Source organism: Perissodus microlepis, chromosome 6 (assembly GCF_051167445.1).
Source record: "Perissodus microlepis isolate ML-2025 ecotype Zambia chromosome 6, ASM5116744v1, whole genome shotgun sequence".
In the NCBI taxonomy this organism is placed as follows: Eukaryota; Metazoa; Chordata; class Actinopteri; order Cichliformes; family Cichlidae; genus Perissodus; species Perissodus microlepis.
The window spans coordinates 38604340-38628928 of record NC_140466.1 but is presented as its reverse complement, the minus strand read 5'-3'; the positions used below and the strand labels follow the sequence as shown (position 1 = coordinate 38628928).

General features: G+C 45.2%; 1 protein-coding gene across 1 annotated transcript; it reads right to left on the bottom strand.

The window, feature by feature from the left end:
• Window positions 1-10574: 10574 nt before the first annotated feature.
• On the bottom strand, window positions 10575-18943 carry LOC146386223 (uncharacterized). Its single transcript, XM_084932309.1, has one exon. It carries the CDS (start codon window positions 13861-13863, stop codon window positions 10876-10878), a length of 2988 nt encoding a protein of 995 aa, XP_084788435.1. The 5' UTR covers window positions 13864-18943; the 3' UTR covers window positions 10575-10875.
• Between the last annotated feature and the right edge of the window lie 5646 nt (window positions 18944-24589).

Here is a 24589-nt window from a genome sequence, read left to right as displayed (position 1 = left end):
ACCTTCACAAGCAGACTCATTTTCCTCTTGAGGGCTCTGGACATCCTATTGCAGAGGAGATGACGGTTGGTCGGAACTGTTCCTAGACTGAAGAGATAAGGATCTGCTAATAATTGATCTGCTGTGGAATGTTCTTTGTTTGGGAGGTATAAAGGGTTCAGGGTGATGTCTTTCCCTCAGAAAACGGGGTTAGGAGTGTCACTCCTAACCGCTGCAGTTTTTCTCCACTGCAGTGTTTTTCTTTTCTTTTTTAATATCGTGGCTCAAGAGTTGGCAGTTCGTCTTGTAATCGGAAGGTTGCCAGTTCAAGCCCCGGCTCCAACAGTCTCGGTCGTTGTGTCCTTGGGCAAGACACTTCACCTGTTGCCTACTGGTGGTGATCAGAGGGCCCGGTGGCGCCAGTGTCCAGCAGCCTCGCCTCTGGCTGTGGCTGTGGCTACAATGTAGCTTGCCATCACCTGTGTGTGAATGGGTGGATGACTGAATGTAGTGTAAAGCGCTTCAGGGTCCTTAGGGACTAAAAGTAAAGTGCTATACAAATACAGGCCATTTACCTCACTTCAAAAGGCACGCTCGCCTGTTGGTTGCATTTTCATTCAAGATTTTCCACAACAATTTGGCGTTGTCGGGCAGGATTCCTCGGGTAAGTTTCGCTGAATCATGGGCAAGCGGTGACTGGCCATCCTCAGGTAAAATTACTTCACTCCCACCGTTCTTTTGTTTTCAAAAAAGAGGGGAACCGCAAGATGTACTTCAGCGACTCTCACATGCAGGAATTCTGACGAATCACGAGGGGAGCCGCAAAGAATCTGCAACGGTGAGTGGGTTTTGATTTGGGGAGGGTTTTCAACCAGACCAACGGGAAGAGCCTCGGCTCCTTATTATTGCAACAAGTGGGTGCAGGGTCCTAGAAACTCAATGAGTTTTAGTATTCTAGTGTGAGAAATTGCGCCCTGTTGCGGTAGTAAGTGCAGGATCTTAGGAGCTCAACGAGTTGGGCGTTCTAGTGTATGTTTTTTTAGCACTTTTGCACCAGTGAAAAAAAGGCAGAAAGGCTGAGCGGAGGACGCTCTGTTACATTATGGGAAAGAGGCCCAGTAAAATGGCCAGTGGGGCTGTGGGAGGCATTCCTCTAGGTGGTCTGGGTGAAAACTCCATTTTTGATTCCATGGTAAAAAAAAGTTTGGACTTGATAGTATCAGATATGTTGAGAAATGGCAAAAAAAAGAATGGTTTTGCTGAAAAAGGTTTGCTTAGTGTGAACCAGTTGAGAAAGGTGGAAGAGCAACTGGGGGGAGAAGACCAACAAATATTAAAAAAGAAAAACGTTAAATCGACTGCTGTGCGTAGGATCAATGATTTCAATTCAATTCAATTTTATTTATATAGCTCCAAATCACAACAACAGTCGTCTCAAGGCACTTTATATTGCACAATAGATCATACAATAATAGATACAGAGAAAAACCCAACAATCATATGACCCCCTATGAGCAAGCACTTTGGCGACAGTGGGAAGGAAAAACTCCCTTTTAACAGGAAGAAACCTCCGGCAGAACCAGGCTCAGGGAGGGGCGGGGCCATCTGCTGCGACTGGTTGTGGTGAGAGAAGGAAGACAGGATAAAAGACATGCTGTGGAAGAGAGACAGAGATTAGTAACAGGTATGATTTAATGCAGAGAGGTGTATTAACACATAGTGAGTGAGAAAGGTGAAAAACTCAATGCATCATGGGAATCCCCCGGCAGCCTACGTCTATTGCAGCACAACTAAGGGAGGATTCAGGGTCGCCTGGTCCAGCCCTAACTATATGCTTTAGCAAAAAGGAAAGTTTTAAGCCTAATCTTAAAAGTAGAGATAGTGTCTGTCTCCCGAATCCAAACTGGAAGCTGGTTCCACAGAAGAGGGGCCTGAAAACTGAAGGCTATCCCTCCCATTCTACTTTTAAATACTCTAGGAACAACAAGTAGGCCTGCAGTGCAAGAGCAAAGTGCTCTAATAGGGTGATATGGTACTACAAGGTCATTAAGATAAGATGGGGCCTGATTATTTAAGACCTTGGAGCAGGATTTTGAATTCAATTCTGGATTTAACAGGGAGCCAATGAAGGGAAGCCAATACAGGAGAAATCTGCTCTGTCTTTCTAGTCCCTGTCAGGACTCTTGCTGCAGCATTTTGGATTAACTGAAGGCTTTAGGTTTTAGGACATCCTGATAATAATGAATTACAGTAGCCCAGCCTGGAAGTAATAAATGCATGAACTAGTTTTTCAGCGTCACTCTGAGACAGGATATTTCTAATTTTAGAGATGTTGCGCAAATGGAAGAAAGCAGTCTTACATATTTGTTTAATATGTGCGTTGAAGGACATGTCCTGGTCAAAAATGACTCCAAGGTTCCTCACAGTGTTACTGGAGGCCAAGGTAATGCCATCCAGAGTAAGAATCTGGTTAGATACCATATTTCTAAGATTTTCAGGGCCGAGTACAATAAATATCTGAATTAAGAAGCAGAAAGTTAGCGGCCATCCAGGTCTTTATGTCTTTAAGACATTCCTGCAGTTTAACTAATTGGTGAATGATGAAAAGAAGTGTCTTAAAATGTGGATAGAGGAAGCAGAGAGACGGGAGGAAAAGGCAGCTCTTAAGGACATGCCAAAATCAGATAAAAAAGAAGCTGAGGGAGAAGCAGTTGCTGCTAAACCCACAGCTCCACCACCATATGTTAGCGACGGTTCACTGCCCTCACCTTATGCTATTTTGCAGGCTGCCCTACAGGCATTGAAGCCTGAACCCGACTTGGACTCTTGTCCTCCCGCACCGCAACAGCCACAGCAGGACAACCAGCTCCACGACCCAGCGCAACCTCCCCACCATCAAGCCCGATTGCAGTCGTCCAGCGCTGTAAGATCACCGCCTCCACCAAGACTCCCACCCCCACTATTGCCTGTGTCTTCATTTTGGCCCCAAGGAAAAGGGAGTCGCCGAAAGATTTTGGGGTCCAAACAAGCGGGCCTGGAATATGGGACGGTCGAACTCACCCAGCCCGGGTATTCAATCCTAAAACTTATCTCAGAGGAAGAGCATGGGGCTCCCGACACTGGTGAAGACATGCGCACAGAGGAGGACAATGATGAGAGTGATCAATGGAGTTGAAACCCCCAGAGGTGTAAGATACTTTCTGAGAACCAGGAAGAAGAAAGAGCAAACCACCCCACAAATGCCAATGGTCGAAGTGTTGGGACCATCTGGGCCCATCTTGGTACACAGACCATGGACAGCTTCGGATGTGAAAGAGGCCACCTCTCTCCTGCCAGACCCGTTTGTTTCTGGTGCAAAGTTTCGAGAGCAGTTGCTCATTTTCTGCCAGGAGTACAGACCTACGGGCGCAGAGTTTCGCAGGCAGTTGCGGTAAAGATGAAGCCCGTGGACCTCCAGAAAATTTAAAAAAGTCTGCCAGCACCTGATCTTCGTATTACACACCTGGTGTGGACAAATGATGCAAACTGGGACTATTGGGAGGCTATAGTTAATTTGAATGCGGCTTTGCGACAAGCTTTTCCTGACAAAGTGGACATGGTGAGCAGGTAAAACAAGGCGATTACGCTTTCTGAAGAGCAACAGAAAGTGTTTGCTATGGATGCATCCGCCCCACAAATTTCCCTGGCGAAAGCTCATGATTGCCAGTGGGAAGATGTGGGATTGTTTGTGCACCGGTGCAACAGCGCTTGCGATTGGCAGGCCACAGAGGACCCCACAGTGCTATATTCTCCAAAATTGGAGGCTTACAAGAAAACTATGCTGTGCACAGTCCACTGTGTCCGCTCAGTCGAGCTGATAGACACAAGTGTTTCACAGTGTGTTTTTTCAAGCAGCATCTTCTGCAGACCTCACACCTCCACTGCTCACAGAGGTGCCTGATGGCCTGTGGCCTCATCTAAATATGATGTAGGATTGATTAAAGACTGTGAGCCTGTGGTAATAACTCCAAGGTCCTCTTTTCGGCCGTGTCAAAAACAATACACTCTGAAACAGGAAGCTGTGGTGAGGATCACTCCTGTTTTTGAAGCTTTGTTAAAAGCAGGAGTGATTGTTCCGTACCCCACTTCTCCAGTTCGCACTCCACTGCTCCCTGTGAAAAAAATTAGGGGGCTGAATGAACCTGTTGAGTGGCATTTTGTGCAAGATTTACAGACTGTAAATAAAGCTGTGGTCCCCAGAGCCCCTGTAGTTCCAAATCCTCATACCATTCTGTCTCAGATCCCTTCAGACACTATGTGTTTTACTGTTGTTGATTTGTCTAATGCATTCTTTTCTGTTCCAGTTCATCCAGATAGTCAATTCTGGCTTGCTTTCGAGTTCGGGGGAAAGCCATACACCTTCAACTGTCTGTGTCAAGATTATTGTGAGTCCCCTACAATTTATAATGCAGCGCTTAGGGATTCTTTGTCAGATTTGGTTCTTTCCCAGGGCACGGTGTTGTTGCAGTACATGGATGATTTGCTGTCGTGTGCACCCACACAAGAGCAGTGCAGATCAGATTCTCTCTCCTTGTTGAAACATCTGTATCACAAGGGTCACAAAGGCAGCAAATCTAAGCTACAGCTCTGCAGGGAGCAGGTCACATTTTTAGGACATGTGATTTCTCACAACTCACGCCAGATCTCTTCCAAAAGGGTGGAGGCAGTCACAAACAATCCAAAGCCTCGCACCAAAAAACAGATGATGTCGTTCCTGGGAACCACATCATACTGTCAAAATTTCATTCCACAGTATTCTTCTGTGGAAGCTCCGCTGGCTGCTATTTCATCTTGTTCTCTCTATAAACTCCACAAGATGCTCGGTTGAACTTTCTCTCCTCCGAGGTAAACTTTTATTAAACTCTTAATAAACAGTCATGAGTCTCTACTTCTCACCTTCCGGTGTTACACTCTCAAGACTCCGGGTGGAACACACGGGTAAATGCAATTCCCATTGCTACATCCCTTTTCTTTTACAAAGACAATGAACTATTCATAAGTTGAGAACTCAGTTTGCAACTGGAACAAAACTTAGACATGACATTTCTTTGTTGGACACCATTTTCTTCAAAAATAAAAAATTCTTTCTTCCACTTACTTCTTTAGCTTTCTTTCTATTTTCCTTTAGTATTACTTTTATTCATTTTTTCCGTTTTGTTTCTCTTTTCCTTATTTTTTTTTCTTTTCTTTTTTCTTCCAAACAAGTAAACAGATCACAAAGCCATAACTCAAAATATTATCACAGATGTTTTGGTCTGTTCTCTAACCAGTAAACAAATCACAACATATAACTCACAGATTACCCCTTAATTGCATACATAGTCCTTCAGATATCCAGGTTGTTGTACTACCCGTCCTGACCTGGTAGTGCTGTTTTGTGTGTTCTCTTTGTTCTGTGTCGGCACAGACAATTCCTTCTGGGGACTCTGCCGTTGTCCAACTCCACATCATAGGATCTGTTTCCCAGAGTGTTACACACTCTAGCCTTGGTCCATAAGTTGTGTGGTTCAAAAGGTTGGACTCGCACCAAGTCCCCTGGGTTTAATGTGTCCATGTCCTTCGCCGTCCTGTTGTAGTACTTTGTTTGTCTCTCTCTGTTTTTCATCAGTGCTAACTTGTTGTCAGTCACTTTGGGTTGCAACAATCTGTCTCCTATTGGGAGGAGTGTCCTCGTCCTCCTGCTTAACAGTCTCTGTGCAGGGCTGGTAGTCAAACCTTGTGTTGGGGTGTTTCTGTGGTCCAATAAGACCAAATATGGATCCTGTCCAGCCTGTCCGCCTTTTTCATGAGTCGTTTGGCAGTTTTAACAGCAGACTCGGCTTTGCCGTTGCTCTGCGGATAGCCAGGTGATGAGGTATGGTGTCGAAATTCCCATTTCCGGCTGAAGTTGGCAAACTCTGTCAAGCTGTACTGGGGCCCGTTGTCAGAAAAAACAATATTTGGGATTCCCTGACGTGTGAAATGAGCCTTTAGTTTCCTAATCACAGTACTCAACTTGGTATCAGGTAGATAATCTATCTCCCAAAAGTTGGAGTAATAATCAACAGTTATTAGGTAGTCCCTACCCTCAAAGTTGAATAAATCTGTCCCAACTTTGGTCCATGGTCTAGTGGTCGGCTCGTGTGGTTTTAGTGTCTCTTTCTGTTGTTTTGCATCCACAGACCGACATATGTCACATGTAGCGATGTACTTTTTGATGTGGTCGTTCATACCATGCCAGTAGACACAGTCTCTAGCTCTCCTGAGGCACCCTTCTGTGCCGATGTGTGTTGAGTGAATTCGCTGTGTTATATCTGCCTGGAGTGCTTCTGGAATCACCACTCTCTCTCCCTTGAAGACCAGTCCATCCTGTGTGCTCAGTTCATCCTGCAAAGATTGGAACTGGGTTATTTCAACAGGTACATCTTCCTTACAGGCCGGCCACCCCTTTTGTATTGTTTTTATCAGCGTTTGTAGTGTGTGGTCGGTTCTTGTCCCTGCTCGTATTCTGTCCATGCTTTCTGTTGAAACAGGTACATAGTCCACCATGTTGACACATTCTGTCTCCAACTCCGTCTGACTTTTGATGCTGTCCTGCAGGTAGGCCCTACTCAGCGTATCAGCGAGTAGCATGTCGCAGCCTGGAACATATGTTATGGTTATATCATATTTTTGCAGCCTCAATAACATCCTTTGCAGTCTCTTAGGTGCATGTAACAGTGGCTTTTTAATAATGTTCTCGAGTGGCTTGTGGTCTGATTGCACTCTCACAAGACGACCATATGTATATTGGTGGAATTTCTCCATCCCAAACACAATAGCTAAACATTCCTTTTCAATTTGTGCATAACCTCTTTCAGTGAGCGTCAGTGCACGACTTGCAAATGCCAAATTCCATGTTGAGTCAGAGCTGCTCCCAGTCCTGTCTCACTGGCATCACACTGCAGTGTCAGCTCTTCTTCAGGGCTGTAATATTTCAAAACTGGGACTTGTGTTAGTTTTTCTTTCAGTATTTTAAATGCATCTTCCTGCACGTCTGTCCACTCCCATAGGCTGTCTCTGTGCGTCAGTTGTCTGAGAGGCTCACAGTCGTCTGACAGATGCTTGTAGAACTTGGATAAATAGTTGACCATTCCAACTAGTCTCTGCACCCCTTTTATCTCAGTTAGTGCTGGCATCTCTGTGATGGCCCGTACCTTCTCTGGGTCAGCTCTCAGCCCCTCTGCCGTGAGTAGATGTCCGATGTATGGTACTTCCTGTCTTCTAAGCTTGAGTTTTTCCACATTTAATTTGATGTTTCTCTCTCTGCAGCGTTCCAGGAAAAGTCTCAGGTTTCTGTCATGATCCATTTCTGCCAACTCAGTTGTCTCTCCTTTTCCAGTGATCAGGATGTCATCAGCAATGATGTATGTGCCTGGCAGGTTCTCTAACGCTTGCATCAGTTTGCGCTGAAAGACCTCTGGCGCTGGGCTGATCCCCATCGGCATTCTCAGCCAACGAAAGCGGCCAAATGGTGTTGCGAATGTCGTGAGATGGCTTGACTCTTCTGTAAGCTTCACATGCCAAAAGCCATGTTTCACGTCACAAACTGTGAAAACTTTCGCTTTTGACACATCTGGCAAGATGTCATCTATTGTTGGTAACGGGAAGTGACTACACTTCAAAGCTTTGTTGAGCGGTCTCGGGTCAATACATATCCTGGGTTTGCCATTTGGCTTCTGCACTGTCACCATCCCACTGATCCAATCAGTACTACATTCCACTGGTGCTATTATTTGTCTGTCTGCAAGGCTCATCAGTTCCTCTTTCAGTGGTTTCATCATCGACACTGGCAGTTTGACGGGCTGCACTGTTGTGTCAATTTCCAGCTCATATTCACCTTGCAAACATCCATCTCCTGTAAACACATCCTGAAACTCAGTCTTTATCTCTTCCAACAACCACGTGTTTTTCTCTGATGGAGCTGTTGTCACTGAGCTGTCCAAAGCACAGATGTTATCATATTTAACTTGTATTAGCTTCATCGCTTCACTAGCTGTTCTCCCAAGTAGAGGTGTTTTACAATCCTCTTCTACCACTTGGAACTCGACTCTGTACTTTTTGTTGTTTCTTGGGTTTGTCAGCTTGACCTTACACTTTCCTAATAGACACAGCCTTGACTTATTGTACATCACAAGAACCTTGTCTGTGTGCTCCATTTTGATGTTCGGGTTCAACAGGTTGATGGGAATAACGTTGCAGGTTGCACCACAGTCAACTTGAAACTTGACCAGGCTGTTGCCAATCATCATGCCTGCAAACAGCTGCTCTCGTTTTTTCATGTCTGATGCTTTGATCTGGTTCACTTCTACTGCAGTCTGTGTCATAGCTGTGACAGTCATTATGTCCTGCTCCGTCACTGTGTGGACCTTTTTTCCATTTTCACTCTGTCTGCTTTTATTCCTGCATGCTATAGCAAAATGATTTTCTTTGCCACATTTTTTGCATTTTTTTTCCATATGCTGGGCATTTTGATTCCGATCATGTCTCTGATCAGTAAGTCTTTTAATTGTCCAACGTTGCAGGTGCTCGCCAGCATTCTCAGGTCCGTAACATATTTATCAATATTTTCTCCAGGAGCCTGATTGCGTGCAAAAAATCTGTATCTCTCGACAGTCTCATTAACTTTGGGATTACAGTATTCATCTATTTTTCTCATCAGCTCACTTACTGTTACTCTTGACTCAGCTCCGATCAGCGTTCCACAGAGCTCCCTGCCCCGTTCCCCGATCAGATAGTAAAACAGCCTCACTCTCGCATTTTCCTCAGCATCCGGCAGAGCTAGTTCCGTGTAGAGTGTAAACTCTTCTTTCCATGTTTTCCACGCTTTAGACAGGTTCACTGAATCCATACTCCACTGTGCGGGTGGCTTCAATCCATCCATCGTAGACACCGCTGCGCTCTTCTCGTCAGCGTCTCACCTGCTATCCTGAGCCGTTAGCACCTCCGAGGCTAACTAGCCTAGCTGGACGCGTCAATACCGTCCGCTCAATCAAAGCGCGGTGTGGATCACTCTAGACCCCGCTGCCACCATATTTCATCTTGTTCTCTCTATAAACTCCACAAGATGCTCGGTTGAACTTTCCCTCCTCCGAGGTAAACTTTTATTAAACTCTTAATAAACAGTCATGAGTCTCTACTTCTCACCTTCCGGTGTTACACTCTCAAGACTCCGGGCGGAACACACGGGTAAATGCAATTCCCACGGTACGAACCTGTCTGCACATGATTACATTTCCTGGACACCGGAAGCTGAGTTGGCTTTTGTGTCACTTAACGAGTTGTTACAGACAGCACCTATTTTACCGTTTCCAGAGAGAGAAAAATGGTTTCATGTCTTCTGTTCTTTTACAGCAACACGGTGATTTGCTTTGTCCCGTTGCATACTATTCTTCTAAGCTTAACCCAGTGGCTGCAGGCCTTCCTGGATGTCTGCGTGCAGTCGCCGCATGTGAAAAGGCTATGCTTGCCTCCCGTGACATTGTTGGGTATTCCCCTTTGACGGTGCAGGTACCCCACGCAGTTTCTCTTATTTTGCTAGAGCAAAGAACCTCACACCTGTCTGCAGCTCACTGGCTGAGGTATTCTTCTATGTTGCTTGATATGCCCAACATCACAGTGACGCGTTGCACAACACTGAAACCTGCCACTCTCCTCCCTACACAGGAGGATGGTGAGCCGCACAGTTGTATTTCGGTGTTGACTGGAAGGTTTCAGTCAACCCCGTGTTGATTTGCTAGATGTTCCTCTTGAGAACTCTGATATGGTGTTGTATGTGGATGGCTCCTCCTCACGTGATTCAGGAGGAACTAACCGTGTGGGTTTTGCTGTGTGTTCTGATCATGCCATTCTTGTTTCAGGCTCGCTGCCCAAGCATTTCTCGGCGCAGACCGCGGAACTTGAGGCACTGACAGAAGCCTGTAAACTTGCCGAGGGTCTTTCTGTCACTATCTACACTGATTCTCGCTACGCCAGGGGTGTCCAAACTACGGTCCATTTTTAATTGGCCCGCAAGAAATTTTATAAATAGAATAGAATATGGCCCACACTTCAACTTTTGCTTGAGTGTATTGCACTTCTTAGTTTTAAAACCAGGGGGAGCTGCTGTTGATCAAGGCAGTTGCTCCACCAAAAAGGACAATCACAGAAGACATTTACCCCAAGTTACTAAACATGGCAGAACCAAAGAAGCAAAAGGTAGAAATTGAGTGCAGAAAATTTCAGACACGGTGGGAAAGTGAATATTTCTTCAAAGAATTCAAGGGGAAGTGTGTCTGTTTGATCTGCACCGAAACTGTGGCAGTTATGAAAGAGTTTAATGTACCACGTCATTATGAAACCAAACATCAGGCCTATGCATCCTACACTGGTCCTGAGCGAGAGCAGAAATTAAAGCAAATGGTAGCTATCCTGCATTGTCAGAAACAGTATTTTTTTCGTGCTCAAAAGGTCCAGAAAGAGGCCAGCTATGAGGTCGCCCAACTCATCGCAAGACATGGCAAGCCTTTTTCAGATGGAGACCTCATAAAACACGGCCTCGTTAAAATCACGGAAAAAGTGCAGAACTTCAACAACGTCAGCATGTCCAGAAATCCAGTTGTGAGACGCATTGAAGACTCGTCAGCCAACATTAATCAGAATCAGAATCAGAATACTTTATTAATCCCTGGGGGAAATTATTTTTTGTTACAGTGCTCCATTATAAACCAACATTAAGACAAGACAGACAATACGCTAACTAAGAATAGTACAATATATACATATATATACATACATAAGTCACTCTATAAATAAATAGCTGGAAAAGAAACATGTGTAGTTGTAGCAGTAACCAGTGTGTTAAGTGGATGCGTTGTACAGGGAGATGGCCACAGGCAGGAAAGATTTCCTGTGTCGTTCAGTGGTGCTTTTCGGTAATCTCAGTCTCTCACTGAACGAGCTCCTGTGACTGACCAGCATGTCATGGAGTGGGTGGGAGGTGTTATCCAACATTGTCTTTATCTTGGACAGCATCCGCCTCTCCGACACCACCTTGAGGGAGTCTAGCTCCATCCCCACAACATTACTGGCCTTACGGATTAGTTTATTAAGTCTGTTGGCATCTGCGACCCTCAGCCTGCTCCCCCAGCATGCAACAGCATAGAGGATCGCACTGGCCACAACAGACTCATAGAAAATCCTGAGCATTTTCTGGCAGATGTTGAAGGACCTCAGTCGCCTCAAAAAATAGAGACGACTCTGGCCCTTCCTGTAAAGTGCTGTGGTGTTTTTAGCCCAGTCCAGTTTATTGTCAATGTGTACTCCAAGGTATTTATAGTCCTCCACAATGTCAACACTGACCCCCTGGATTGAAACAGGGGTCAAGTGTTTCCTGGTCTTCCTGAAGTCCACGATCAGTTCCTTGGTCTTTGCCACGTTGAGCTGCAGATGATTCTGCTCACACCACGTGACAAAGGAGTCGACCACAGCCCGGTACTCTGTCTCATCATCCCTGCTGATGCATCCAACCACCGCAGAGTCATCAGAAAACTTCTGAAGATGGCAGGTCTCTGTGCAGTGGCTGAAGTCTGTGGTGTAGAGGGTGAAGAGGAAGGGGGAGAGGACAGTCCCCTGTGGTGCCCCTGTGTTGCTGATCACCTTGTCAGACACACACTGTGGGAGGCGTACATATTGTGGTCTTCCTGTCAGGTAATCAACAATCCAGGACACCAGAGAAGCATCCACCTGCATCGCTGCTAACTTATCACCCAGGAGGGTCGGCCTGATGGTATTGAAAGCACTAGAAAAGTCAAAAAACATGACCCTCACAGTGCTCGCCGGCTGGTCCAGATGGGTGTAGACACGATTGAGCAGGTAGATGATGGCGTCCTCAGTTCCAAGACGAGGCTGATAAGCGAACTGAAGGGGATCCAGGTGTGGTCTTACTATGGGTTGCAGCTGGTCCAGGATGAGCCTTTCCAGGGTCTTCATGATGTGGGAGGTCAGTGCCACGGGCCTGTAATCCTGGGGGCCACTGGGACGTGGCGTCTTTGGTACAGGGACGAGGCATGATGTCTTCCACATCACTGGTACCCTCTGCAGACTCAGACTCAGCATAAACAGTTTATGAAAGACTCCACACAGCTGGGGGGCACAGGTCTTGAGGACGAGGGGACTCACTCCGTCTGGTCCAGCAGACTTGCCTGAGTGAAGTCTCCTCATTTGCATCTCAACCTGGTATTGAGTGAAGGTGATGGGTGGGGGAGGGGTGTCAGGAATCTCACAGGAGGCAACAGCGCCATGTGAAAAGAGAGGCTGGCACAGTGGTGTGGCTCTGGATTCCAGGCTGACTACAGGTGAGGGTGTGGGGGTGGGAGCAGACACTGTGGTGTCGAATCTATTGAAAAACAGATTCAACTCGTTAGCTCTATTCTCACCTCCCTCAGCTCCCCTGCTGTTGGTTGGCCTGAATCCAGTGATGGTCTTCATGCCCCTCCACACCTCTCTCATGCTGTTCTGCTGGAGTTTCCACTCCAGCTTCCTCCTGTAATTGTCCTTAGCCTCTCTGATCTTGTCCTTTAGTAACACCTGGACCTTCCTCACCTCCTCTTTATTGCCCCCTCTGAAAGCTCTCTTCTTGTTGTTGAGGAGGGCTTTGATGTCCTTAGTCACCCACGGCTTGTTATTTGGGTAACAATGAACAGTCTGAGCTGGAACAATGGAGTCGGTGCAGAAAGTTATGTAGTCTGTGATACACTCAGTAAGCCCATTGATGTCCTCTTCGTGAGGCTCACAGAGTGTTTCCCAGTTGGTCACCTCAAAACAGCCCTGTAGTTCCGCTAAGGCCTCCTCTGACCACCTCCCAACAGTCCTCGTGGTCACAGGTTCCCTCCTCACAATTGGCACATAGCGGGGGGTGAGGTGAATCAGGTTATGATCTGACCTACCAAGTGGGGGGAGGGAGGAGGAGCTGTATGCATCCTTGACGTTAGCATACAGTAAGTCTAAAATTTTCTCTCCCCTGGTGGGACAGTCCACATATTGTCTGAATGTTGTTAGTGTATTGTCCAGTGATACATGGTTGAAGTCACCCGAGATCACAATAAAGGCACTCGGGTGCTGAGTCTGTAACCGGGCTATGGCAGAGTGGATAGTGTCACATGCAGCTGTGGGGTTAGCAGAGGGAGGAACATAAACAGCCACCAAGATGACGTGAGAGAATTCCCTGGGTAAATAATACGGCCTGAGTCCAACAGCACACAGTTCAATGTCCGGGCAACAAATCTTTTCTTTGATTGTTATGTTGGCAGGGTTACACCACCGGTTGTTAACTAAAACAGCAAGCCCACCTCCTTTCCGCTTACCGCTAGCGATGCTGTCCCTGTCCGCCCGAACAGTGTGGAAGCCTTCCACGGAAGCATTCTCGTCGGGAATGTCCTGGTGCATCCATGATTCGGTGAAACACATCAGGCTACACTCTCGGTATTCCCTCTGACTCCGTACCAGTGCTGAGAGCTCGTCGATTTTATTTGCCAACGATCGCACATTTCCCATTACGATAGACGGCAGACACGGTTTATACCTCCTCCTCGCTTCGAGCCTCCGCTGTCTCACCGTCTCCTTCTTTCTTCTCTTCTGTCCTTGACCTCTGCATCCCCGATGTGTTTTCCTCCAAATTTCAGCTGGTACTTCTGCGGGCCTGGCCAGCGAGCCGGCCGGCATCAGGGCGATCAGCTGATCTCTGGAGTAAACAGTCCGTGAGTGTAGGAGATGTGCCGCGGTCCCGTTCCTTGATAAAAGTAACAGTTCCACGGCCACCAGAAGAACAAAAACTCTCTCAATCCACATGATTGAGTAAAAGATAATAAACGGATGAAAATACAAGTCAGAAAAATAAGAATACGTAAGAAAAAAGAGCTAAACTAAGAGAAAAAGCAGGAGCGACTGTAACAGGCTGCACGCTGGTTGGCGCATGCGCACTGGCATTAAACTGCAACTGTCTGATAAAGCTGTGCTTTTGATTTTTACTCCATCGCATGTGATGAGAGCACCGATGCCACAGACAGCGCACAGCTGCTAATTGTTTTGCGGGGAGTGGACGAGAGCACAAGCGCTTTAGGTGAGTAAAAAATATAGTCCACAGTACCCGTGTGTTAATAAGCATGCACGTGCAGGTACATATGCTTCAAATATTAATAATGCGCATCAATTCTGTCACTACCCTGCTTTTGCGCACCACTTTCTTATATGCGTTTTTCTTGTTAACACAGAGAGTACACACAGCTGTGCACAGCGCACACACTACACATGCAAAGTCAGCTGATCTCATCTGATGCAGATTTGCGCCTTGATCAAGTGACATTTGTCCGGATTTTTGGTGCGAGTGGCGTCGGATCAGCACCGCAGGAAAATCTGACGTGCATGGCAAACTTCACCGATGATATTTTGGGAGGAATAAACACACATCAGCCTTCGGCCATTTTGATGAACGCATACGCCCCCTAGAGTGCGCTAACTTTATTAACAGCCACACAAATGTAAACCACACATCAAACATAAATGAACCATTTGACTGTCTCCATAATTGAGAGCATTTTCTCTTCTTATGTCAACACCCCCACTTGCTCTCATATTATGATGCTCTTAAGTAAACAAAAAAAAACAAAAGGTTTCTTCCTCAGTACTGTATACATGTCCATATACCATGTTAATGCCCAAACATAAACTTCTCAAACTTGAACAACTTAACTTTTGTTGCAGGTTTTGTCATTACATCTGCAACCATCTCTTCTGTTGAACAATAATCCAGAGTTATTTTTCCTGCACTCACAGTTGACCTCACAAAGTGGTACTTTATGTCAACATGTTTACATCTCTGTCTCGTCACAGGATTCTTCGCCAAAGCAATTGCACCCTGATTATCTTCATGAACTTTTGGCGGTGCATATTTTTGTCCATCGATACCTTGTAACCAGTGTTGGGACTAACGCGTTATTAAGTAACGCGTTACAGTAACTACGTTATTATTGTGGTAACGAGCACGGTAACTAGTTATTATTCCAAAATCAGGAACGCGTTACTCGTTACTGGGATTTAGATAGGGTCGTTGCTCGTTACTTCGTGTGGTGGCTATCGCGGAGCTTCCACAGATTCAGTAACATTAGCAAGTGGCGGAGGCCAGCAGGTGGAGGAGGGAAAGGGGACGCAGAAGGAAAAGAGACCCGAGGCGGCCGCCGGTCCAAGTGTGATCTGAACTTCAGGTAAGAAGTTATGACCTGCAGTCTATCTGGGTCAGATATAAACCAAGTTTAGTTGGAGTTTATTTTCGTTATTCTGACTTTTTCCGTACTGCGTACTAGCTAGCATGACAGAGTTTCTATACAGCTGGGTGGGTGCTATGATGTTAACGATGTTAAACTTTATTTTGTTCATAAGTTATTAGAGTTGCCAACCGTCCTGTCTGGTATTCAGAGAAAATATTACGCGTTTCTTATTGAGGTGAAAAGGAACAGTTTGTCCCGTAATTCAGCTACAATGAAAAAGACACAAAGTTGGAGTTATTCTGTGTCTTTGCTGCACAGCTGCCTCTTCTTCTTTCATTCTCCCCCCTCCCTCTCCTGTTGCTACTTCAATCCTGAAACTGATCAATGATCAGCTGATCGGCTCTCTTGTTTGTTTATCGCCCACTTTGCGCCAGAAAGAGGAAACCAGCCGATGTCGCGTTAAACAACAGCAGCACGTTTAAGCTTGATCAGCTGTTGTTAGAATTTATTTAATATTAATTTCTAGTATCAGCTGATGTTTGCTGGAGCCACAGCTGTAAAGCTGCTGGTCATCATATCGTTTGGTTATCTGGTGAGAGGGAAACATGAAGATGAAACCAGGAGATGTCCTTACTGAATCATCAGAGCTGAACAGGTGATGGAGAAACAGGTTTACCTTTTGGGTGACATGAATGAGTTGAAGGGAAGTTATGAACTGTTTCTGAGAGACTAATAACACCAGGATCCTTTTTTTAAGTAGCTGACAGCTGGTAACTGTGCAGGGGCGGGTCTAGCAAAGTGTTGCCAGGGGGGCAGGTAGGGCATTAACAGGGAGAGGGGGGCACAAAGAAATACTTTTCTTTCTTATTCTCATTTAAAATATCTAGCTTTTAACAAATAATTATCTGAATCTTACAACAAACGATTGATAGATTGATACATATATACCATCAAAACAGTGTACATCACTGTCACAACAGCGTTTGTTTTCATTCAAAGGCTTTATGATTTTTCCTATAATGGCGGGCCGGTCTCCAGTCAAAACGCCCGGGCTGATTTTTTGTCCCAGTCCAGCCCTGTATGCAGCTCATCTGCAGTCTGGTGTTAACTACATCTTCCTATTCGGAAGTCTGAGTTTAATCAAAAGCGCACATGACGCTGTGACGTAGGCTAGAATCATGGCGGCGGTCAATGACGGTCCAGGCGTGGGATTTCTCTCGTGGAAATATGCACATTATCTTTTCCTTTCTATTGGTAGGTGGCACAGTGCACTTGTGGCAAGTAAGCAAGCTAGAAGACTGGTAATCTTGCTGGGTATCCAGTTATGGAAGCAACACATTAACAAGAGAATTCTGAGTAAAACCAAAGTTACTTTCCCTAGTAACTAGTTACTTTGAAAGTAATGAGTAACTTGAAGTAACTGAGTTACTTTTGATAGAAGTAACTAGTAATGTAACTAAGTTACTCATTTAAAGTAACTTACCCAACACTGCTTGTAACAGTTGCATTAGGTACAAAACTTCTTGTAGGGTTGCAGCTAAAGCCATGTACTCCGCTTCACAGGTAGATAATGCAACAGTAGGTTGTCTTTTGGTTTTCCATGAGATTAAAGGACCATCTACAGACAAGCTTATGCAATAACCAGTTGTACTCCGTCTGTCTGTTACATCAGCTGCCCAATCAGCATTGCTGTATGCCCACAACCTCAGTTCTTTGTTGTCACATTTCCTGTAACACAGTTCTTTCTCGGTTGTCCCTTTCAGATACCTCAGTACATGTTTTACTGTAGTCCATTGGTCTTCAGTTGGCTCAGTAAAGTACTGTGAAAGTTTACTGACTATAAAACTCAAGTCTGGTCTTGTGCATGTAGCCAAATAGATCAGACTACCAACTGCCTCTCTGTACCTTTTGACATCACTCATCCTTTCTGCATCATCAGCATAGTTCAGTTTTTGCTCACAAGGTGTCTGTCTTTCTTTACAATCCTGCATGTTGAATCTTTCAAGTATTTTTTCCACATATTTTTTTTGTGACATTTTTACGCAGTTATCACTCTGGTCAAAATCTATACCAATGAAATGTCTCAGTTTCCCCAAATCCTTCATTTTGAATTTTGCTGCAAGCATTTTCTTCACAACAGTTAGTTCACTTTCATCACTAGCAGCAATGATCAGGTCATCCACCCATACAATCAGAATCACCTTCTTATTTTCTGTCATTTTTGTGTAAACACAATGGTCAGCGGGATTCTGCACAAAGTTGTTCTCACTCAGATATTCATGCAACAACTTGTTCCAATTTCGGCCTGATTGTTTTAGCCCATATAGCGACTTTTTCAACTTGCACACCAGTTTTTCATTTGTTTCGGACTTTACCTCATAGCCCTCAGGTTGTTCCATGAATACCTCACAATCTATTGGTGCGTGAAGATAGGCAGCTTTAACATCCATCTGATGTAAAAGCATGTTTTCTTGTGCTGCCTTTTGCATCAACACTCTGATACTAGTCAGGTTAGCAGTAGGGGAAAATGTTTCTTCATAATCCACACCTATCCTCTGACTATATCCTTTAGCAACATAACGTGCCTTGTACTTCTCAGATCCATCAACATTGTTTTTGACTGCGTACACCCATCTACCCCCCACTGTCTTCTTACCCTCAGGCAAAGTGGTTAAGGTAAATGTGTCATTTTCACTTAGTGATTGCGTCTCTTCATCCATTGCACTGACCCATTTCTCTGAGTTAGATGAAGTTATTGCTTCCTTGAATGTTTGGGGGATGTTACACATTGCTCTGTAACAATAATCCATGTTTGTGAGTACTTGATCACAATCCTCCTTATCAGTAACATATTCACTTAAATACCCAGGCCTCTTTCTCACTCTGGAAGGATACCTTGCAGCCTCGCAGTCGAGTTCATTCTCCTGTGACTGGCTGCTCATCTCAGACATGCTTACTGGGATCTGTTCCTGAGTATCTGTGTGTTCTGTACTCACATCAGTCTGTTCTCTGGTCTTGGTGAACCTGTTTGGTGTCTCAAAGTCACCCTCATCATCTGGCACCTTGTCAGTCTGTGTTTGTCTCTCTACTCTTGTTTTAGTCTCAAACTTCACCAGTCTATGCTTCTGTACTTTCCCACTGTCTGGGTAGTAGACCATATAAGCTGGACTGTTCTTGTCATATCCAACAAAAATTCCTTTCTCACACCTTGAGTCTAGTTTTCTCTTGTTCTGCCTGTAGGCATAACACACTGACCCAAATGTCTGCATCCTGGAAAGGTTTGGCCTTCTTCCTGTCAGCATTAAATATGGAGTCTGTTCTGTGCGTCTGTTAAAAAATCTGTTCCTCACTACAGCTGCTGTTTGCACTGCATAAGTCCACAACTCTTTAGGTAACTGTTTCTCTATTAACATACACCTGGCCATATCAAAAAGAGTGCGCCAATTGCGTTCTGCTGTACCATTTTGGTGTGGTGAGTATGGTGCTGAGGTCTCATGCCTGATTCCATTTTTGCTAAGGAGTGCCTGATACTCATTTCCCATAAACTCTGTTCCATTGTCAGACCTGATACATTTAACTTGCCCATACGGGGCCGTATCAGCCAAAAACTTCTGTGTCGCTTTTGCTGTGTCAAGAGTGACACAGTGACACATTTTTCAGAAAATACACAAACACTGCACTGGAATAGTCATCATGAATGATAGTGCAAATCTATATCCATCTCTGGACTCTGGGTCTACTGGACCAGCTAGATCTGTGTGTACCAGCTCTAAGGCGGTTTTGGCTCGTGCATCAGGGTCCCTGTTTCTAGTTTGAACAAACTTTCCCTGTGTGCACACTTCACAATGCAAGACAGATTTATCTGTTTTTCCTTTGATTGCCATACCATCAACAACACCCTGTAATCTCTGAATGTCATCATAATTACAGTGACCAAGAATTTCATGCCATGTTTGCATGTCATAGCAACCCTTACACTGGTCTTTACCTTCAGTGTTTACTGTTTGTAGGTAGTACAGTCTGTTGTACTCATATATTGGGAACCTTGTACCGTCTTTGTGTCGCAGGGTGTCTTTTCCTTGCTTGAAGATCATAGTTGCTCCATTTGAGGTAGCTGCTTTCACAGAGAAGATGTCTTGTGGATACGATGGGATGTACAGTGCCTGTTTCAAGGTTGTTTTGTGGCACTGCCCCCTGCTGTCCATCAAGCAAAACTCTGCCTCCCCTCTTTGCTCTGCAACTCCAGTGCACTTAGTGCCGTCAGCCAACTCTACGTAGTGTGACTTGGGCTGGAAACTGTCGTCGAATCTCCTGAACTTCGTTATATCTGTAACAATATGCGAAGTTGCCCCTGTGTCCACCATCAGACCCTTTTTGTTGATGCCATGCTCTGACTGGAACGCTGCATCCTCGCTGCTCACCCGGAATGCGTAGTCTTTGCTACCCGACTCCTCGGAAACTTTCCGTGCGTTGTCTTGCCGCCGTTTCCGTCTGCATGTTGAGTCCCGATGGATGGTGCTTTTACACTCGCTACACCACTGCTTGCGCTGACACGTCCTGGCTTTGTGTCCCTTTAGTCCGCATCTGAAACACACTATGTCTGCGTTGCCGGCCCCACGGTCATTCGATTTTTCTAACGTGGGATTGTCGCTCGGTCGTGCACGTGCTTTCATGATGTTGTCATCTGACGCTGCGGTGCGCATTTTCTCTGTGTCTTCATAGCTTCGCAGTTTAGTTTTAAATTAAGAAAAAGTCACTTCAACTTCACTTTGTGTGACATGAATAGCAAACGGTTTGAATGATTCTGGCAGTCCCTTCAAAACCATTGCTACCAATAGCCCATCACTCAATGTTTCTCCAGCATTCCTCAGGGCTGTGATTATTGTCTCTGCTCGTATCACATACTCAGTTACACTCTCACTGCTGGACTTTTGGAGCGAAGTGAGTTCTGTATACAGGCTAATTATACGAGGCTTTCCTTTACCTGCATAATAGTTTCTTAGAATCCCCAGCGCCTTCCGTCCATCATCCGCTGCTTCTCGCATAACAAGGGACAAACTTTTGTCATCCAGAAACTGGATCAGCTCCGCGTAGGCCTCTGCATTCTTTGCTGTCTTCTTCTCCCTCCGCGTCGGTAGGCTGCTCCAAAATAATGTCTCCCTTGCAAACGAAGGTGGCCCAAAAATTTAGTCTCCCATAGTTCGTAATTCTTTTCGTCTCCATCAAAAACTAGCCGAGCCCAACGGCTATTTGACTCAGCGGCTCGTCGGCTCATGGCACTAGCATGGTATGCTAATCCTCACCGAGTGCGCAGTACGTCGCGGCGTTTTCTCTCGGTGGCAAAACCACATGGACTCTTTCGGAAAACTTCTTAGCTTCCTGGGCCCATAACCTGTTGGCAGAGGTATGAAAATGCGCAGGAAAATCTGACGTGCATGGCAAACTTCACCGACGATATTTTGGGAGGAATAAACACACATCAGCCTTCGGCCATTTTGATGAACGCATACGCCCCCTAGAGCGCGCTAACTTTATTAACAGCCACACAAATGTAAACCACACATCAAACATAAATGAACCATTTGACTGTCTCCATAATTGAGAGCATTTTCTCTTCTTATGTCAACATAACACAGAGAGTACACACAGCTGTGCACAGCGCACACACTACACACGCAAAGTCAGCTGATCTCATCTGATGCAGATTTGCGCCTTGATCAAGTGACATTTGTCCGGATTTTTGGTGCGAGTGGCGTCGGATCAGCACCGCAGCTGGATGGCCCGATTTACATACCCAGCGCAGCTGATACTCACCAGAATAATTAATTAAAATTATATGCACTCCTGTTATTAAGTCCAGTTCAGTCTGTTAATGTTGATAACCGTTTCAAACGAACGTTAATAGGTGTGTTGCTAAGCCTTATAACTTAAATAACAAGCTTGAAATTTACGTCCCATTTTCCCCTTTATTGTTTTTTCTCTGTATTGTCAATTCTGTCTAAGAAGAAATCTGAGGCTGCTGTTCTGAGAATGAGCTACCAAAGCTTTTTCTGAATAAATCAATAAAGATCCATTTATGGAAAGCTCTGATGAGGGGAGTTTTGTCTTTAATTATATTCAACAATATAACATATTTGACCACTTTTAATTAATTTTTCTAACTTTAATACACTAAAGTTAAGGCTGTATACCTAATTTCTAGTAAGTGGCCCAGCCCCTCCTATATTTTTATGCATATGGCCCTCAGTGAAAAAAGTTTGGACACCCCTGCTCTACGCATTTGGTGTGGTGCATGACTTTGGTGTCCTGTGGAGACATAGGAAGTTTCTGAAATCTGATGGGAAGCCCATCCTCAATGCGGACCAGGTAGCAGTGCTGCTGGAAGCCATCCTCCTATCTGCTTGGATTGCTGCGGTGAAGTGTGCTGCACATACAGGTAATACTGACTCTGTCTCCCAAGGCAACGCTGCTGCTGATGCAGCTGCTAAGGCCTCAGGGGGGCCGTCTTTTTAACTTGTGTTAGCTTCATTGCCCACACCTGACCTCACTGACCTTTCTGCTGTGTCTTTTGCCTCTCAGGCAGAGAAAGATCTCTGGCGTAAATCTGGCTGCACACTGACGCAATCTGTCTGGTGTTTTTCTGACGGCCGCCCATGCCTGCCTAAGCATTTTTTCCCTTGGTTTCTTGTGGAAATAAGGAAAATATTTTACTGCTACTCATACTTATCATTATTACCATTGCATTAATCAAATTAATCATCTTTTCATTAAAACATTTATTGAAGCTGTTGGCATTACAACCTTTTTAATACAGGTACAGCTATAACCATTTTATACACATTGCATTTTGTGCTTATTAAAGAGTTGAAGCTCAGTCAATTAATTGGAGGTTGTAAGCCTCGTTCGGCGCGATGTCTGGACAATGTATTGTGTAAGTGACTTGGAGCTATAGAAGGTTAAAACTGCATACACGCCTATAAAACATATATAATACATATAATCTAGAAACAGGCTTGAGTGAAGGCCTGGATGTATTCAGTTTCTTGTTGCATTTGAGTTTGCTTAGTAACAGGTGACAGAAGATGGGCCAAAGAAGAGGACAAGTCCCTGGGGATCTTCAGGGCCTGAATTCATCGCCATATTTGGAAAAAGATGCCAGAGAGGGGAACTTCGGTGTCTGCATTTATCTCTTAAAATTGATCATTGTCTGTAAAAGTTGCAAATGATGTTCTTAAGATACAAATTATGTTCTTGTACAACGTGAGAAGGGGCGTTACCCAACCCTGACATTATAAAAGCAATCTGAAGTGTATTTTTGGGCGGATATCTACATCTGATGTTTTGCAGTGTACATCTTCCCACGCGTGTGTTCAATAAACTCATCTGTTTGATTGCATCCTTCTGGGCCTCTGGTATTTTGTTTTGGTTCTCAACATTGCGAATCGGGTCAGTGGGCACAAGGGTTAGACCATGTGTCCAAAGGGGGGATGCTACAGGCAGTAACAATGCTGTGGTTCACAAAAGGCTTTTCTGCAGCAGCTGAAAAGTATTGTAAAAAGTGTCTAATTTGCGCGATCAATGATGTGTGACGTCCAGCTCGTGTAGATACTGTAGCACACCCTCCACCTGACATGCCCTTTGACCATCTTATGGTAAATGGTAAATGGCCTGCATTTGTATAGCGCTTTTCTAGTCCCTAAGGACCCCAAAGCGCTTCACACTACATTCAGTCATTCACCCATTCACACACTGGCGATAGCAAGCTACATTGTAGCCACAGCTGCCCTGGGGCGCACTGACAGAGGCGAGGCTGCCGGACACTGGCGCCACCGGGCCCTCTGACTACCACCAGTAGGCAAACATGGGGTTAGTATCTTGCCCAAGGATATTTGGCATGCAGCCAGGAGGCAGCCTGGGATCGAACCACCGACCTTCTGATTAGTGGCTGACCTGCTCTGCCACCTGAGCTACAGCCAGGTGGCAGAGCCAGGTGGATTTCATTGAACTAACACCAGCAGAGGGAAAGAAGTGTTGTTTGGTGGTAGTTGACATGTTTTCTAAGTGGGTAGAAGTGCTCCCAACCAAGAATGCAGATGGTAGCGCAGTGGCAAAAGCTCTTCTGTCAGAAATCATCCCTAGATGGGGCATCCCGGGAAAAATCACTAGTGACAATGGCACTCACTTTGTGAACCAGGCACTAAAAGAAATTAGCGCGCAACTGGGTACCAACTACCAGGTAGTAGGCAGTCCACCCTCTACCTGCAACGGTGTGCCGTACTGAAAAGCAGCTCATCATCGGAGTGGCCCTGCTGCTTTTCACTGGGCTGATGATTGCCCTGTGGTGGAGCCTCTTGGGAGATCCACGGCTGGGAGCGACTTCTCAGCCCAGACGAGTCCGAAGAGCAGGAGACAGTGGACCTCAGACCACAGTGATGGTAACTGCAGTACAAGGACAATTGACAGTTGCAGTTTGATTTGTGTGATGTAATAGAGTGTTATGGTAGCGCCAATGTGTGGCGAGGCCACAATGTGTATATGTGTAATACTGGGCATAAATTACTAATCTTATGTTGCGGTCATAGGATTAGTAATTCTGATTATTGGTGTCCGACCTGGGATCGGGTTCTTTGGAACACAGGACCGGGTGGTTGGACAGCGACCCCCAGGGTGGGTAGTGTTGGGATTAAATAATTTGCAGTGCCTCAATAATGCTATGCTTTTTATTAATAAGTATTATAAAGTTATATATTGTAGTATTAAGTGGACACAGCCCTGAAAAATAAAGGCATTAGACCATGTGCCCTTGGGGAGTAGAAAGCTGTAGACTCTTGCTCACGCTTGCCTGAGAAAATGTAGATAAGAGGGGACCATCTCTAGTGGAAAGTTACTGAGACACTGTTGTTTAGACTAGAATGAGAGAGCGTCTGTTATAAAACTGTTAGGAGCACACCACCATTTTGGGCACACCACCATCGGATGCCTCTGAGGAATCAAAAGAACTCGGTGAAGTGTTGATATTTACAGTAGCCTCAATGCACAAGTGCAGACATATTTTTCATTGACTAGTGCTCAGGTGGGAGGAGACGCAGCCACAGGAAAGGTAAACCCATTGATTTTAACAATAAAAAATACAACAAAACTTTGTTTTGATATAAGTTGTGGGAGCAGCGGATGGACTTATTTCACCTTGGGGGTAGATATCGGGGGTTCAGATCCACTGGGGTTTTTTAGTGTGAAGTTTGGGATGGCCACTGTTAAAATCTCCCAATTCTTTTAATCTTTGGGCTGAAGGAAGGACAATACTCGGTGTA